This window comes from Engystomops pustulosus, chromosome 5 (genome assembly GCF_040894005.1).
Source record: "Engystomops pustulosus chromosome 5, aEngPut4.maternal, whole genome shotgun sequence".
In the NCBI taxonomy this organism is placed as follows: Eukaryota; Metazoa; Chordata; class Amphibia; order Anura; family Leptodactylidae; genus Engystomops; species Engystomops pustulosus.
In genome coordinates, this window is record NC_092415.1 from 41,647,883 (window position 1) to 41,664,567 (window position 16,685).

General features: G+C 42.5%; 1 protein-coding gene across 2 annotated transcripts in view; it reads right to left on the reverse strand.

Moving 5' to 3' along the window:
- ARFGEF1 (ARF guanine nucleotide exchange factor 1) overlaps window positions 1-16,685 on the reverse strand; it is a 95,901-nt gene that overhangs the window by 9,844 nt on the left and 69,372 nt on the right. The window contains exons 18-30 of one of the 2 annotated variants that reach the window (XM_072151739.1): window positions 15,271-15,442; window positions 14,491-14,642; window positions 14,029-14,157; window positions 11,895-11,939; window positions 10,439-10,597; window positions 9,172-9,322; window positions 8,997-9,087; window positions 5,646-5,686; window positions 5,357-5,526; window positions 2,959-3,110; window positions 1,944-2,116; window positions 972-1,132; window positions 160-290 (exon numbers count right to left, since the gene is read on the reverse strand). In XM_072151739.1, the coding sequence (XP_072007840.1) occupies window positions 160-290; window positions 972-1,132; window positions 1,944-2,116; window positions 2,959-3,110; window positions 5,357-5,526; window positions 5,646-5,686; window positions 8,997-9,087; window positions 9,172-9,322; window positions 10,439-10,597; window positions 11,895-11,939; window positions 14,029-14,157; window positions 14,491-14,642; window positions 15,271-15,442 (1,727 nt within the window). The remainder of the gene's footprint in view (window positions 1-159; window positions 291-971; window positions 1,133-1,943; window positions 2,117-2,958; window positions 3,111-5,356; window positions 5,527-5,645; window positions 5,687-8,996; window positions 9,088-9,171; window positions 9,323-10,438; window positions 10,598-11,894; window positions 11,940-14,028; window positions 14,158-14,490; window positions 14,643-15,270; window positions 15,443-16,685) is intronic. The other variant, XM_072151740.1, reaches the window with a different exon arrangement.

Sequence of the window (16,685 nt, forward strand, 5' to 3'; positions counted from 1 at the left end):
GTCTCAAGTAATAGAAACTTTAGGCACCATAAGGCCCGATGTAAAATCAGGCAGGAATTCTAGTTATCGGCAGACATTAACATCTGTGAGGTAGAAACACATACAACCAGAACAGAATAAATACCTTTAGAAACTGGAATGGCAAATACTGATTGTTACCTGGTTCTTACATCTAATTTGCATCTGTTGATGATGCAGGACAGCTCAAACAGTATGGGGAACCATCCTCTGACCCAGACGCGGTCTTCAGGAGCTACATTCATGTCATCGCTTGTGTACTCCCTGAAGGCCTGCAACATACCACAATGTATTGTCACCGATCTGTAAAGTATTTTTTTTTTTTGGGGGGGGGGGGGGGCCTGTTTTGGCTGCATAAAGATGGAAGGGATGAGCACTGCACCGCGATCATGTATAGTAGACCTTTATGGGGGAATTTGTGTAGATAGCTCCCCTCTCCCATATACATTTGTGTACATGAGGCCTGTTCTGGATGGATCTGTGGACACATCCAGTACAATAGGAGATGGAAATCCAAAACCGCTGGTCACAATGCAAATCACAGAGTGAAAAGTTCCAGTTATAACCAAAATGTATAACTTTGTCTTGTAATTTCTTATCATATGCTGCGAGGGTATGACATAAGTCTTGGGGTAATATTGGGCACCCAAATTGTATGAATCAAACAACATAAACCCTCACAGCTTGATGTAGCCATTGATACGAGCCAAATAAATACTAATCCTTGTGTGTATATAGATGTACATGGACATGTAAACGATGGCATAAATGTAATGCAATAGTCTATGAGAATACTGAGCATGGATAAGCTCATTCATACCGACTGCACTATATGATGCTCGTATCAAAATCCGATCCAAATATGTACAAACCAAGAAATACTGCTAAAGAGGTTGACAACGTCTTGCTTAGGACCATGGAGCACTTCCTTCCATAAGCTCTATACTCCTTACCTGTGGCCGGTCGGACACATATTTAGCACAATGGCGGATGAGGCGGATGGCTTCCATGCTAGTGTCTGGGAACGCTGCGTTGCAAGCGAATTCAGACAGACATTTCACTGCATCCTGAAAGGAATCAATGGTGGCAGGAAAATGTTTTTCAAATACGAGAGCTGCGGGAGAGAGAACAGGAGGTAAAATAGTCAATATAATCTATCATGTTATAATGCTAGATAAGCTTATAGCGAACCTGTCAGCAACTCTTAGCATACATAGCTGTAGACAGTGTAAGGTATTGACCTTGGAGTTCTGTGTTATTATACCTTCGTGTGTGTTGTTAGAAGCAGCAGCAGGGCTGTAAAAAAAATGCATGTTTATTCCAGGATTGTAGCTGGACTTCGGGTAATCTGATGCACTGTTGTATAATATCGCTTCACTGTAACAGCTTCTGTTTGAATACTATAGCAGTTACTCAGAGTGGAGGAGCTGTGCTCTGCTCCCAAGCCCCTCTCCTCTGCTGTAATATCTATCCAGGAGCCTGTTACAGCTCTTAGAGCAGATGGGAGGAGCTGTGTTGTGAGATCTCATTCAACAGTGCAACACAGTTCTCCAAGTACAGCTACAACCCTGGAATATAACTGCATTTTTCACAGTCCTGCTGCTACTAACAACAATACACAAAGTTGTGGTTACACGGATCCCCAGGGTCAATACCAAATACTGTCTGCAGCTTTGTAATTTTTTTTAAACTGCTGACCGATAAAAGGTGCGACCATGACAAAGACAAATGTTGTGATATCTCTGGGCTCCATGCTCCAAAGTCCTGTTCATGGATAGCGTGGAAGACTATAATTTCAGAAGGGAGGTAATGCTAGATTATTCTGCCATGGGTCTGTATTGCACCAACCTATGTGGTGATGAGGAAATGCAATCTAGTATTACAAATGTGAAATATATATAAAGAGAGAGCAAACAAGTACTCACTGACTATGTGCCCAGTGGTCTGAAAGGCAAGCTCCACTATACTCTCATCCTGGTCTGAAGCAGCCAAGTGAAAAACTGAGAATATGTTTTTCCAGCCTGAGCGAATGTTAGCAGCTTGGGAATTCACCATCTGTGCAATACAGCGGACGACCATGTCCCGAATGGTTGGTGACCTTAATAAAGAGAAAACACAACATACATAATATGTATGTGCATGACTACTGCATCATATACATAATAAGATATAAATAAATAAAAAAAAGTCTATATTATCATAAAATGTTAAGCCCTCAAGGTGGCGCTGCAGGTACCTGGTGGTCATAGGGCAGTGATGGCAAACCTTTTAGAGGCCGAGTGCCAAAACTACAACAAAGACCCGCTTATTTATCGCAAAGTGCCAACACAGAAATGTAATTTGTGATTTATACTCGCTTCTCTGTCACAGTTTTCATTGATACCAGCCCCTGAGGCACCAATATAGCAGAAAATAGTCCCAGGTAGCGCTGTTACTTTGAAATACCTCTGGGCACAGCAAGTCCTGGGCTGTCTGGGACTGCAGGAAGATACCGGGAGTCATCTCTGGTGATGGCCTGGGTGCCCACAGAAAGGGCTCTGAGTGCCACCTATTGCACCAGTGCCATAGGTTAGCCACCACTGTCATAGGGTCTTATACAGGAGCTGTATAATCCTGGACTGTATAACACTGCCCATATTGCTTTGTGTCTTTCATTTTCTTTAATCCCCTTTTCCAGCTAACTTACAATTAAAGGGTTTTTCCAGTTGTCTCCATTACAGAACTATCTGAAGGAGAGGTCATCAATATAACAAGAATGGGGGTCTAAGTTAAATCCAGCTACCGCTAGTCCCCAGAATAAAAACAAAAAATACAGAGCCAGAAAATAGCTGTGTCCTCTGCGTAGTGGCCAGGCCAGGTAACTGCAGCTCAGCTTCCATTCGCTTGCATTGGAGCAGTACTACAATAGAGATACAATAAAACAAGACATTGAACACTCACCTATTCCTCTTCATAATGTGCTCGAATGGCCTTAAGAAATCTTTCTGGAAACGGAAATTGGCAAGCTCTCCTTTTTCTAAAAATTTCATAGAAAGTTGTCGGAGCGAATCTACAGCAAAGATGGCAACATCCTCATTCGGGTTGCAACCAACCTAAGAAAGAGGGAAAATAATAAAGGATTTTAAAGTGTTGGCAGTCTATATTTTGGGGCTATGCTAGAAGCTATAGATGTGACAGCAGATAGAAGTGCTGCAGATGTGCCACCAGAGGTCGCTGTACTACAGAAACGCCTTCATATTGTACTACATAAAAGCAAAGGCCTATAGATAGCAGATACATCGTGTGTTATAGTGATGACATTCTGGGGTAGAATTCAGCTTCCAACTCAATGTACACAGCTCAACCTGAAGTTTTAAATCTTTTATGGCATTGAGGGGTGTTCTTGGACTTTTATTTGTTATTTTATTTTTTAATAGAGTCTCAAATGTCATTTTCTGGTAGTGAAACCAGTGTTGATGTGAAACTGCACCACAAACCTCTGCACCGATCTAGGTTTGAGTTTTCTGCCATAGGGTTTGTTGCAAATTGACATGTTACCTTACCTGCGCATGTACGGATTCTCAGACCCATCTGTGTGATCCACTCAGAACACACGGGCAGTAATGGGTCCCGCTTGGGCAGTGAGGGGACATAGAAATCCGTGGGAATCACAGCCGTGTGTACGAGCCCATAGAAAAGAATTTGTCAGTGTGATGTCTACTGTGCAGCGTCCACAGACTGACCCCTCTGCCGAGACACCGAGCATATAGTGATATGTAATACAAGGAGTCCCTTCTTCCCACCGTATTTATGATAAGTGTCAGCACCAAATAATAGCAGGGAAGCAGAGACTCCGTGTATCATACATCACTAGTCTCTGTGGTCGGGCCATGAAGCAGAATCTAATAGAAGAAATATAATAGTGAGACCGCACCCCTCTTATATAGTTGATTTTAGTGGCCGCACCTTAAAGGGGATTTCCCTCAAACTAAAGTTAAGCCCTATCCATGGGATAGGGCCTAACTTGAGCAGTGGGGGTCTCAGTGCTGAGACCCCTACAGATCGCAAGAACGAGGGATCCCTTGGACCCCTCTGCTCCTCAGTCTAATGGAGCAGACGGCCGCACATGACCGTTCTGCTCCATTAATCTCTATGGAGCTGACGGAGATCGGTGAACGCTGCGCTCGGCAATTTCCGTCAGCTCCATAGAGATTAATGGAGCAGAACGGTCATGCACAGACGTCTGCTCCATTAGACTGACAAAGCGATGAGAGGTCCGACCGAGACCCCCGCTGATCAGCAAGCCCGTGGATAGGGCCTAATTTTAGTTTGTGGGAAAACCCCTTTAAATTGGAGTACCTTGGGGACTCTTGGGCTAAGGCTTTGAAATTATCTCAGTGTAGGCTGACCTGCTGTCAGGAGACAGTGTGAGCAGATAACACCCAGTTTATTGAGTAGTTCAATACCAATGGATAGGGCTGAAATGGTGCCAAGGGATATTCGGAAATGATAGTCAGGTCCACACATGCGTCCATATGTTAAATAATTATTTAGAAGATTTCAGAGGTGACTATCTCGTTCATCAGATCCAGGGGGCTGTGTGTGAACCTCGCAAAAAGTGTAATCTTCTAAATAAATATTCAACATATCAACACATGTGTGGAGCCGACTACCAGTTCCGATTATCCCTTGGTGCCATTCCAGCCATATCCATTGGTCCATGAAACAGGACACAGCACGGCCCCCGATTTAAGACCCAACCACTGCTTTAAAATTGCCCCCTCGATAACATATTTCTGTGTTCTTGTTTTTTTTTGCATTTAACGTTTTGCATTAGAAGGTTCAGCAGAACCATTAGTCGTCCCTGCAAGGAATAGATCGATAAACATTTACCTTCAGACTTCTGGTCCTGCCCGCGCCCCTGACGTGTCCAACTTACTAAGTACTTATATTCCTCAAGAAATGAAAATTCTGGAACATATTTTATTATAACTATTGTTGCTTAGAAATATAAGAATAAATTGACAAATGGGTTTTACCATTCGCCTTCTCACATACTGATATCGCCCAATCAGGGTCAGCAGTATCCGAATGTGTCGATTTATAATGGGGAACCGCACAACAGAGAAACCCTGTTACCAGAATTGTTGTTTAGAAAGGCAAACATGTCAGGAGAGAAGATAGGTTGACTGCAAAGGGGTAGTCTCAGGAGACCCCCATTGTCGGGATAGGTGCATGCCCCCGTGTACTGACGAGATATCCTGCGGATATGTCATAGACATTAAACAAAAGAAAACCCATTGAACTAAGGAAGAAAAGCAGCATAACTGACTGTAAGTACTATTGGCAATAATCTTACCTTGTTAAAATGGTCTCCAATGACCTCCCATATCCTGGACCACTGGAGTCTGATACGCCCCATGTTGTAGTAAGAGATCTCTACAATTTTCTGTAAGCTAAACATACGTGGGTGTGTGGGGGACACCAGTTCATCCATTGAAACTGCACAAAGCCAGCGCACAAAATCCACTGCAAGCACAGAATGAGTTCAGTTTAATGCAAGACAACAAATCTATGACATGATATCATGGAGAAAGCAGAGACAAGACTAGAATAATGGAAGATGGTTATGGGCGAGAAATACTTACCTATAGCGTTTCCATCCAGTCTTGTAGATCCAGTGAATATCCTGCAAAGAGATAGAGAAATACTAGAAATGAAAGGGAACAAGAAATACACCCGACCTCACCGGCTGCACCTGTTTCTGCACGCAAATATTCTCTAGAGATCCTAAGGGGTTGGCCCAAAATTTAAGAGGAACATGCTGATCGGTTGGGGTCCGTTTGCTACGCTCATGGGCAGTACAGTAGCTTAGTGGTTAGCATTATCATTCGTTCCTGGGAATGATTTGGCAAGCTCTGTGCAGCACTGCGTTATATGTGTGTGCTATATAAAGAATTATTATTATTACGCTGAGTTATATAGAGTGTGAAAGACGCAGCAGTGAGCATGCTCAGCCTGTCCACTGAGATGGGGGGAAGGGGAGCCCACATTTTGAGGTCTGACCAAACACAGCTTCAATGGGGATAGCGCTAAGTGAGGTTTCCAGGTGATATTCGAGGATATCCAAGGATAAACATCAACATCTGAATGTGCAGTGATTACAGTTCCCTTCACTACAGAGAGATGGAGCACAGTTCTTGGTGGTGCTTATGGTGCCAGAATGAGATGATCAGTGGGAGAAATTTCCCAAGTGTTACCCCTCCCACTACTCTGATACCGATCCTAGGTCATAAACATAGATTAGCTGAAAACCCCTTTAAATCTTACACCAGACCCCTTAACCTCCAGGTGCCCTGCTCTTTCTTTGGCTAGAGACCGGCCCGGGGAGCAGAGTAGTAAGGTTACTGCTCCAGCTAGTTGTCTGACAGCCTGACACAGGTCAGTGCAGAGTGACAAGGCTGAGCTTCTGGTAGAGTAAGATTTTTTTTTTTATATATATATATCTAAAATCAAAATCCTACATGACAAACCAGGAACACATACTCAAAGATCGAGGCACTATAATTGCGGTAATCAACTTTTAAAATGATGCTCTGATGGGCATTTCCAAAGCTTCTCAGTGCTGTAACTTCACAGGCTGTTACGATGAGCAGAGCAGGTCTCCCCTCCCCCTACACTTCCTGCTGCTAGATTACACAGACAGAGGGAGAAGGGAGACAGCTGGGGGTTGGGCGAGACATATTCTGCTTACTGTAAAAGCCTTTGAATGTGCAGCACTGAGGGGCTCTCATAACTCCCCAGTAGCCCCTCAGACTCATTAGCATAATTTTAAAAGTCGATTTTAGACCTGTATAACCAATATAATAATTTTGGTTATAATAAGAAGAGTATGTGTCCCTGGTTTATCCTGATGGATTTTCTTTAAAATTTTTATCAGTTCTAATTGTAGTATATCACAGGTTCGAATAAAAGAAGGATGTGGAGGAAGAAATGCAATGTTAAAATCTTAGAAGGGAAAAAAAAAAAAAGCTTAGTAGTACTTTTCTGTAGTTGGCTCCTTTTTGGCTGACGGCTTCTCAGATGCAACACAGTCTTCTGCAAACCCCTAAATTGTTAGACGACCTTTCTAATCCAATCCTATGTTACCAAGGAGCAGGTAATGATGTTCTACTGTACAGGAATCATTTGGAAAATGAAACAATACAAGGCAGGAATATCCGCCGTCCTGTCTTACTGCCATGTCATGCAGATAATCTACTCCGTCTTTACAGACCCGAGTAACAGCTTCTCTCACAGGCCAGGCTAAAAAGGTCACGGAGCGCCGCGCGTTGTGTGGTGACGCTAGCCCTCGCTGAGTATTCGGAGACTCTGTGCTCTCTGGCCTTTTACTGACACGCTTACAAAATGTTCCTGCTAGCAGGGGCCCGGCCATCCGGAAAATCCAATCTTGATGAAAGATTCATTTGTGATAAATATTACAGCAAAAGCTGTAATAAGTCTCTGTACTTTGCGGTAATGGAAGGAGCCGGCAGAAATAATCGGAAGAGCTCATTTACCAGTAACTAGTGACAGAGATGTTCTCTGCCATGACTGTACATCACATTATGTACTCGTACTACAGCCAAACCAACATATCCATCTGTATTGTGATTTCCATCATAACCGGAAACCACCACAATGGACCCCTAATGACTTTTGGGATACTCCATACATATGTCGGATTAGTACAAATGTGTCCTGACCACTAATATAGCTACAAAGCCATCACCTAAAGTAGCGGGAAAATTGTCATTAACATTTCAGCAAACCCTGCAATATATGATCAGAGAAAAATACTCCTTTCTCCACTTATCCGACTCCTTTTCTCCTCAGCCCCTTCAAAACAGATACTCGCTATGAAATCCCTCCCAAATTCTGTAAGTATTCTGGAGACCTGACATATATACTGCTCTACTTTTGTACAATGTCCTATTCTGTGCTGCTGGTTCTGAGTGAATCTAGCGGAGGATGTATCATCGCATTTATGTCAGTTTTCTGTCATACAATTGTTGCATTTGCTGCTCTGCGCCTAATTGTCAAAATTTTTTGTGACTTTTTGCCAACTAACTCCACTTTTCACTTCAAACACCTTTCTCCAGATTTGTCAAGTGAATCCGGACAAATTTATAAAGTGTCACAAATCCACTTGAGTCCTTCAGTGGCGTAAGAAAAAAAAAAAAAACACTAGCTGTGTCAAAAGTTTGAACTTTTGTGACTAAAATATCCATTACAAACATTAAGATTTCATGTGCCACATTTGTCAAGCAGTCTGAGCCACCAAGATGAATCTGTCGTGCATCTATGATGCTCCAGTAAATCATCTCCAATATGAGGAAGAAACTTCTGAAGTCTTAAGGGAGGCATTGTAATATCTTGTCTCTAACCACCAACTTAAAGGACATCTACCACCACATTGAAAGACTGTATGCAAATGAGCCTAAGGGACTCCAGGCTCCATAAACACTTATGGAGGCTAGAGCTCCTCAGGCTCATTTCCATACAGTCCTTCATCCTACTGGCAGATTCCCTTTAAGGTCCCATGCGTAAAAATGTAATATAGACCGATAGGATATCAGCCCACACAGACGCCTCTGGTACATGGTCACAGTGCGGTAAGCACATGTTGTCTCAACCTACCATGACAGTGCACAGAAAAATATAGGACATGTCCTATATTTCGCCATACTATTGCGGCACCTGCTCTCTTCTCTATGGAGAGGGGAGGGGTGAGGAGAGCTCACCCCTCTACTCCCCAGGCTACGTCCCGTGTGAGCATACATTCCTGTACAAGGAGCCTTCAAGAGTGAGCACAATTAAAAATGGAATCTGCAGAACTGAGAAAACGTCTAAAAGTTGCATAATAATGTTACATACTGGCCAGAAATAGTGTAACCCTCATAAACACATACACAGCATCTTAGGCTGGGGGTGCATTATAGTTACGAAAATGAACATACCTGTCCACAGCCACCACCACGCTCTGAGAGCTGGTCTCCCCTATAGATTCCTGTATACTTGCTATCTGCTTCCAGTCAACGTTTCCTCCAACTTAAAAAAAGAAATTATGGAAAAAATGAAATAACTGTACTAGTTAATCTGAAAGAGCTAAATCATATAAGTGCAAACACTCACCCAGGCCAAGACTGATGAACTCATCCGAGGCCTGGTCTTTGGTTCCAGTAAATGATCCTTCTCTATTCCTCACCGTCCCGGAGATGTAGCGCGGTTTCACTCCGGTGCCTATTAACTGCGCCAGTTCCAGTTGGCTGATGCACTTCAAAATCTAAGGAGGAAAGAGGGAACACGTGGGAGCACATCGTGCAATGCTGTTCTGCTATTATAATGTAAAACATCAAGGTGACTTGTAGAGGCGAAGAGGAGGAGTTCCAAAATGTCTATTTTACCTTCCATAGGCGATTCCTCTGTACTGCTATCAACCTGCAAATGTGCAATTATGTAGTATACAGGCAGCCCCCGGGTTACGTTCCAGATAGGGTCTGTAGGTTTGTTCTTAAGTTGAATTTGTATGTAAGTCGGAACTGTATACTTTCTAATTGTAACCCCAGACAGAATTTTTATGGTCTCTGTGAATAAATCTTAATTACAGACGCCTGTGATAACTGCTAAAGCTAATCATTGTAGCCTGGGACTAGAGTACAGTAAATTACCAACATCCAGAGGTCCGTTTGTTATTAGGGGTCGTCTGTAAGTCGGGTGTTCTTAAGTAGGGGACCGCCTGTATATGGTAACAAGCGATTACTATGCAAAATGTGCACTTTGAAATGTAACTAATTCTTCGACAACATTGAATAAATCTACAGAACAGAAGGTAATAAACTTTTTCCCTCCTTTTTTCTTAATATAAGCAGTTGGTGACAGCTGAGGGATAAAGGAATCTGAGAAATGACTTAATACTTTACAGCCATTCACTAGACAGTCTAATGTCCTCAGAAATCATCAAGGAATATATTGTCTGGGTATGGAGTTAATTATTAGTCTCCTGATCTTTCTGAGGTGGGGGACCTCAAAAGGCTTTCAGATACACTGCTCACTGCAGGAGAAAGTGCAGAAACAGGACACAGTGAAGCTGCTTCCTCTTATGAAGTGTCTAACAAGTTTGACCATTATAACCAGCACTATGCAAAAAAATAACAGGTTAATAATAGGTGATCATTGTTTGCGCTATAGCTGGAACCGCCGGCTATCTGCTGAGTGCCGCGGTGTTGTGCCATTGCTGCACCAGGGATATAGCAGGAAGCAGAGTACTCTGATCTGTACTGCATCTGCCGTCCAAGTCTCCGTGAGTCTTGTATGTAATGTCTGCTGTCCATACATTGTGGGGTCCTACATGCTCACGGATAACATTCTCAGAATTAGTAGGTAATGAAATGCCAAGTACCTCATGCCATGAACTCCCCAAGTAATTTCCATCTGTATGAGCCACGGTGATGAGGGTTTTGATGGTATCGATGTTCTTCTGTTTCATCTCCGTAATTCCAGAACTCACGGTTAATAATGTAAACCTGGCTAAGGCCTGTACATAGGCATCGCGCTCCAGCTGGAAGGAAAGACAAGTACAACATATATTACACGTACAGGACTCGCACTTTATCTTCACGGTAGCGTAACTTTTATAATTGGAGCAAATGTTTATTTCATCCGAAACCTGCGTAAAAGTATTTGATCTATATTGTGTAGGCTGCAGATTTTCACTGATAACATCAACCTTTGCAATGCACGGGGTAAAACATCAGTTAACAATCAGCAAAAATACACTAAGAATTCTGCATGTAAAAAACAAACACCACCCCAGGATGAGTGTTTTTGTTTTTTGCCGCTATGGAAAATCTGATACACACTGAGAAATTGCCTTTGATAGAGGGTATGTAATACTGTAATAACCATGGCCAGTACTCTAGCATAGTCTACACTGCGCTGCCAGTATGAATGCCATCTAATGCCTGGCATAATGTGCTCCGCTGGCACAAGAGAGAACACATTTATTTGACATTCTTAAGACTCCTCTGAAACTCAATAAAATGCAGAGTAATACAAGTCTCTGGAATCTACAATGTAATTTGAGTGCAGATGAAAGTCTTTAAAGGGAAAAAACTTTGTAAGGCTACATTTGCACAAACCTATGTCCACCGGGCTGGAGCCGGGTAGGCATACGTTCAGCGCCATGGAGAGGAGGAGGGGTGACCCCTCCCTTCTACATAGAAATGCATGGCGTACGGGCCGTTACATGGGGAAAGATAGGATTAGCTTTTCCGTGCGGCCATTGCCTTCTATGGGGGACGTATGTACAGCCACAATGCTTGCAAACGTACATATGTCCCCCATGCGGTCTGAATGCGGCCTTAGTCTAAATTCACACTAACATGTGCCCGCCCTACCAAAGTACTGGAAACAGGAGGAGGAGGCGAGCGCCATAGAGATACATGGGGCACGGCGCCGTATTCTGGGTAATGATAGGACATGTCCAATCTTTCTCCCGGCTACGGAACGGCTCCCATATGGCGCCGTGTGCACATTGTCGCAGATGGGGGACGTTTATACGCCGTATATATGGCAGTGTGAATGTAGCCTAAAATAAGTTGTGGCACGGAGGAGCAAACATTAAGGGAAATACAAGTGTGAGCCGTGGGTGAATAGAATGATACTGGACAGTCTGGCATGATGTATCACTATCACAGCGTCTTGTAATATTTGCCTAGCGTAAGGTCAGTCTGCACTGGGATCAGATGATCAAACTTCTCATCACCAATTCCAGTTTTGATTAAGAAAAACATTACTGAATTTTTATTGTTATATTATCGACATATTTAATAGCAAATTATAGATCTTACACTTACAGCGGAGTCTCTTGAGGGGGTGTTGGAGAAGAGACAACGCGTCCCCTGTATTTAATAAAGATATGAGCTCTGGATTTTTATAATGAAAACTGAATGGAAAACAGAAAGATGACTTATTTGGGAAAATGTCATCAAGTTTACTGTTGAAAACCTGATGACAGGTTCCCTTTAAGCATCACAGTAGGGAAAAACTCCAATCAACTCCTGTGTATGAAGATATGGCATACACTGCCCTACAGGCTGCAATACACAGAGATGTATGTAATGTGATAAACATTGCTGACATATATCACCCCCTGAGGTGATCCAAAGAGCATCTTATAGTTGCAATAGGAAAATTTGCTATATTATTTATGAATAGTAGACATTAATAACCCCTGTACTGGCACTGGAGTTGAGCGCCTTGGTGCATGTCAAAATATGTTACTTTTGTCTTCTTTATGCGAAATGCCCATAATGTGCCTGTGTCCAATGTCATCTAATACATAATATACTCTTAAAATGTGTAATGTCAGCTTGTTTCGCTATAAGCATATTTAGAAAGCTAAACCTTAACCTTACAACATGTTTCTGCACTTACTCATAGATCCAGGCACCATGACTGTGGTAATCTTCTTATATATGTTATCCATGACCACCTTCTTTCTAAAAAACAATCAACTTTTAAAATTATGCTAATAAGTCAGAAGGGCTCTAGGGGTTCTACCAAAGCTCTTCCATATTGCAGATTCACAGATTGTAACACTGTCCCTCCTCCTTTCACTGTGTGCTAAAACTTCCTCTGCTGCAGTGAGATTACACACGGCAGAGGGGAGGGAGAGACAGTGTAACAGCCTGTGAAGCTATAGCGCGGATGAGCTCTGTTTACATGTGCTTTTAGGCTCATTAGCATAATTGTACAAGTTAAGGCCATGGATAACAAATATAAGAAGAACAGTCACAGTACCTGGATCTATAAGTAAACGCCCCTGGTTTATCATGATGAATTCTGATAGCCGACAACCTTTAAATATATAAGTAATAGGGTCAGCCCAGGAATAGGTCTGAGGTTCCTATGACGGTGCTTTCTTATCATAGTCTTGCTTTGCATGTATTAATGTCTGTATAGACTCTGGGTTCCTGGTCCAGTTCTGAGGCTCTGAGCTCATTACATATAATACATATCCTGGAAATGCCTGAGGGTAATAGCTGATAATGAGATCTAGAATAAAAATGAAACCGCCAGAAATAGCTTCCTGGCATCTCTGCAATGGGCATAATGATAATTGCCCAATGTCTCTTAAATAATGACTGATACTTCATCTGTGTGTGAATAATAATAGGTACAGAACATCAATTTATTCATTTATAGCAAGTGACAAATGGGACTGGAGGCTGCTCTGGCTGGAAAGGAGAAATGGACTTATGGCATGACTCCTTATTATGTCATCAGTGCCACAATCCTACAATCCCTGTATTACCTTAGGGAACTGACATATCCAAAGTCTAGATGACTGCTAGAACTTGCTCACTGCATGACAACCATATATTGTGCTACACCTATTTTGTATGGGCTTATGAGGCCAATAGTGTCTAGTGAAAGGAGTCATTTTAGTTGTTTTTTAGCTCTGTCTCCATCTATGATGGCACATTTTTAGTATATGCTTTCTCTTTGGAAATGGTGCAGATCTGATTCTTCTGCACAATTCCCTCTCACTCGGCAATCTCCCTCAGCTCAATAGAGATGAATGGGGCAGCCCGGACATGCACGCCCTGCTGCTCCGCTCATCTCGAGGAGCCACAAGGGGTGCAACTGGGGAAGGTAAAAGAACCCCCATGTTTCCAGGTACTACAGATCAGAAGAAGTGACCCTGCAGCATTTAAACTTGACTCAGAAGCAGGCAAAATATAACTCTTCTTTGCACATATTCACATGGCTTTAGAGGAGATTTTGCATAACAGAGGGAATTCTAGAATGGACATTTCATACCCTACCCGAGGGGGGTGGTAAGTTAATTTACAATTTCTCTGTAAAGTGCTTTTGTTCTAAATGACAGCAGAGCATGATAATGTCTACAAGTATTTTGCTCTGAATATTTCCACCATGCACTGCAATTTGGGCAACCAGAGAATAAAGTTACACATGCACACTTACCTGGATACTGAAGATACATGCAATCCTTATTGCACAGCGGATTCCCTCCAAACACAGAGAGGCAACCTCAGTGTCATCGCAGTCCTGCAAGCCCACGCTGAATGCCGCAAGAAACGGAGTCCACGCCAACTAAAGACAAAATCAAAACGCACATCAATGTATCAGTCACTTCTTATACCAAAACGATTATGTATAGCATATAGATTCATGACCATAGCCACAAATTTACTAATCAACACCAGAGAGTTATTCTGAGCACCATATTAGGGGTCGGGAAGGAATTCTTCCCTGCTTTGGGCCAATTGGCATCAGCTTTGCAGGGATTTTGCCTTCTTCTGGATCAGCGAAATATATTGTATAGATTGGACTTGACGGACTGATGGTTTTTTTCTAACCTTTTTTACTATGATAAGGGAAATAAAAAGAATACGGTCAGGTTCAGAACAGTAGAGAAGATCTCACCTTGAACATTGGTCGGACGTGCTCCAGGTGGGTGGCACTGGTGAAGGGGGCCTGGACGTGGCTGACGGCCTCCATCAGAGCCTTGGCCGTCTTTGCCATCTGCTCCATTTCTAAATTATACAATAACCTCCTCTGCTTCTCACTGGCAACACCTGAAAGAAGATTGAAAATGTTCATCCTTACAACTTCTCTGTCAACAGTGTAAACGCATGAACCTGTCATCCCCTCCAACGGACCCTATTCAGGGGGTTTTTGCATAAGGAACAGGTTTTGCCTATCAACACCTGTCCCCATAGTAAATGAAGCATTTGTAGAAAAGCAAGACCCTAAATTCTTTCACTTTTATGTGAAGAACTGCACTAAAGTATCTACATCAATTCTACAAAAGGGAATGGAGCAGTTGTCTTCCATGTGCACTGCTGCTCGATCACCAGAGCTTGAATTGTCAGCAGCCATAGAAATACTTTCTATTATCTGAAATAATTGATCTCAAACCTCCATTTATTTCCACAAATTTAACCCCCCCAGTCTATGCAGTTACCATCTTGTTTGTACATAACAGAATATGGATTAATGATGTATCCTTGTGTAATCCATATGTAAATATTTACATACAAAATATTTGTGGGTTTCAGAATGAGCCTGAATTAGGGAGTTTTCCACATGAACCCTCTAAATTAATGGTGACATTTCTGTAGGAAATTTGTTTTACATTAGCCACAATCACATAGCTAGAAGCTAAATGATTGAGGTCCTGGGGACAGGTTTCCTCGTACTCACTTGGCTTTGAGGATTTGGTGGTTATCGCATGCTCCTTAGTCTCCTTCATGGAAATTTTCTTTCCAGCGATCTCGTTGTAGATGGCAGACAGATACTCTTCAGGGAGGTCCTTGCTGTCATTAATACCGCGATTCATTTTGATATACTGTTCCTTTGTCATTTTATTCTTCACCTATAGTCACATAAAACAGAATGATATAAAGAGTAAACAATATGAGGAATTTATCCAATATTTAGGGCAGTTTTAAGAAAGAAAGCACGAGAGACAAGAAAGTATGTGGTGGAGTCCAGACCTTCACCTGGTGGTGAATGTTGAGTATGGGAGAGCCCAATCATTCTGTTTTCAGGAGAGAAGATCCATCAACAGAGGCGACAGGACCTTACCCTTTCTCACTGTGAACACATGCATGCTCAGCAGAGACAACTATATATGTATATGGATATTTAATTAATATAATTAATCCAACACCTTATTTTTGCAGAATTTTGGCAGTCAATTTGCACTTAAAAAGCCACCATGTAAAACCCCATACAGAGCTCTAAAGCTATACATGACCTGTATGTCTACAGCCTGCGGACTTCTACAATGTCATTTATTTGGGACTGCAGAATAGAAGCCTAAAAGAGCTGTCAGTGGTTATTGCAGCATTGTGTGGAGAGTCCTGCCTGCCATTTGTGTTAGGGCAGATTCACACTAACGTGTGCCTGCCGTACCGTAGAACGGCGGGCACACTGCGGCGTACGGGAGAAGAGGTGTGGGTGAACGCTGCTCGCCATACCACTCTGTTTGCCCATTGCCGGCCTATGGGGGATGTATATATGGGGGCCGTATATACGTCCCCCAACAGTTGTGTGAATTGGCCCTTAAGCTGTGGGATCATCTCGTTTCAGTATAAACTGAGCATATATGCATGGAAAGCTCCCTATATGTACAATCAGCGTATACATAGACCGTGAGAGGGAGCCATAGTTTCTGCCCAGAATACATCATACATTGTACGAAAAGAAGAAGCAAGCTATGTCTTTCCATCCCAATGCCTCCTGCTAAGCAATGGGAATCCTCAGCAGAGGCCATTGCAGTCTATTTGGGAGATGCACACGTACTTCCGTATACTTAGAGAAATGTAAGTAGGCACACTGACACAATGAGGACATGGTCATTATTTATCAATCATTACAATATAATAGGGAAGAATTATCAGTAGAATTATTCTGCGGTAAAACTGTTCTAGTTGCTCAAGGCAACCAATCAGAGCTCAGCTTTCATTTTAAAAACTGCTGTAGGAAAATAAAAGCTGGGCTGTATTTGGTTTCCATGAGCAACAACAACACTTGCTCTCAGACACTTTTGATAAATCTCCCCCAATGTCTCTATTACTAAAATTCCCTACACAGAAATCCCAACCCTTCTCAAC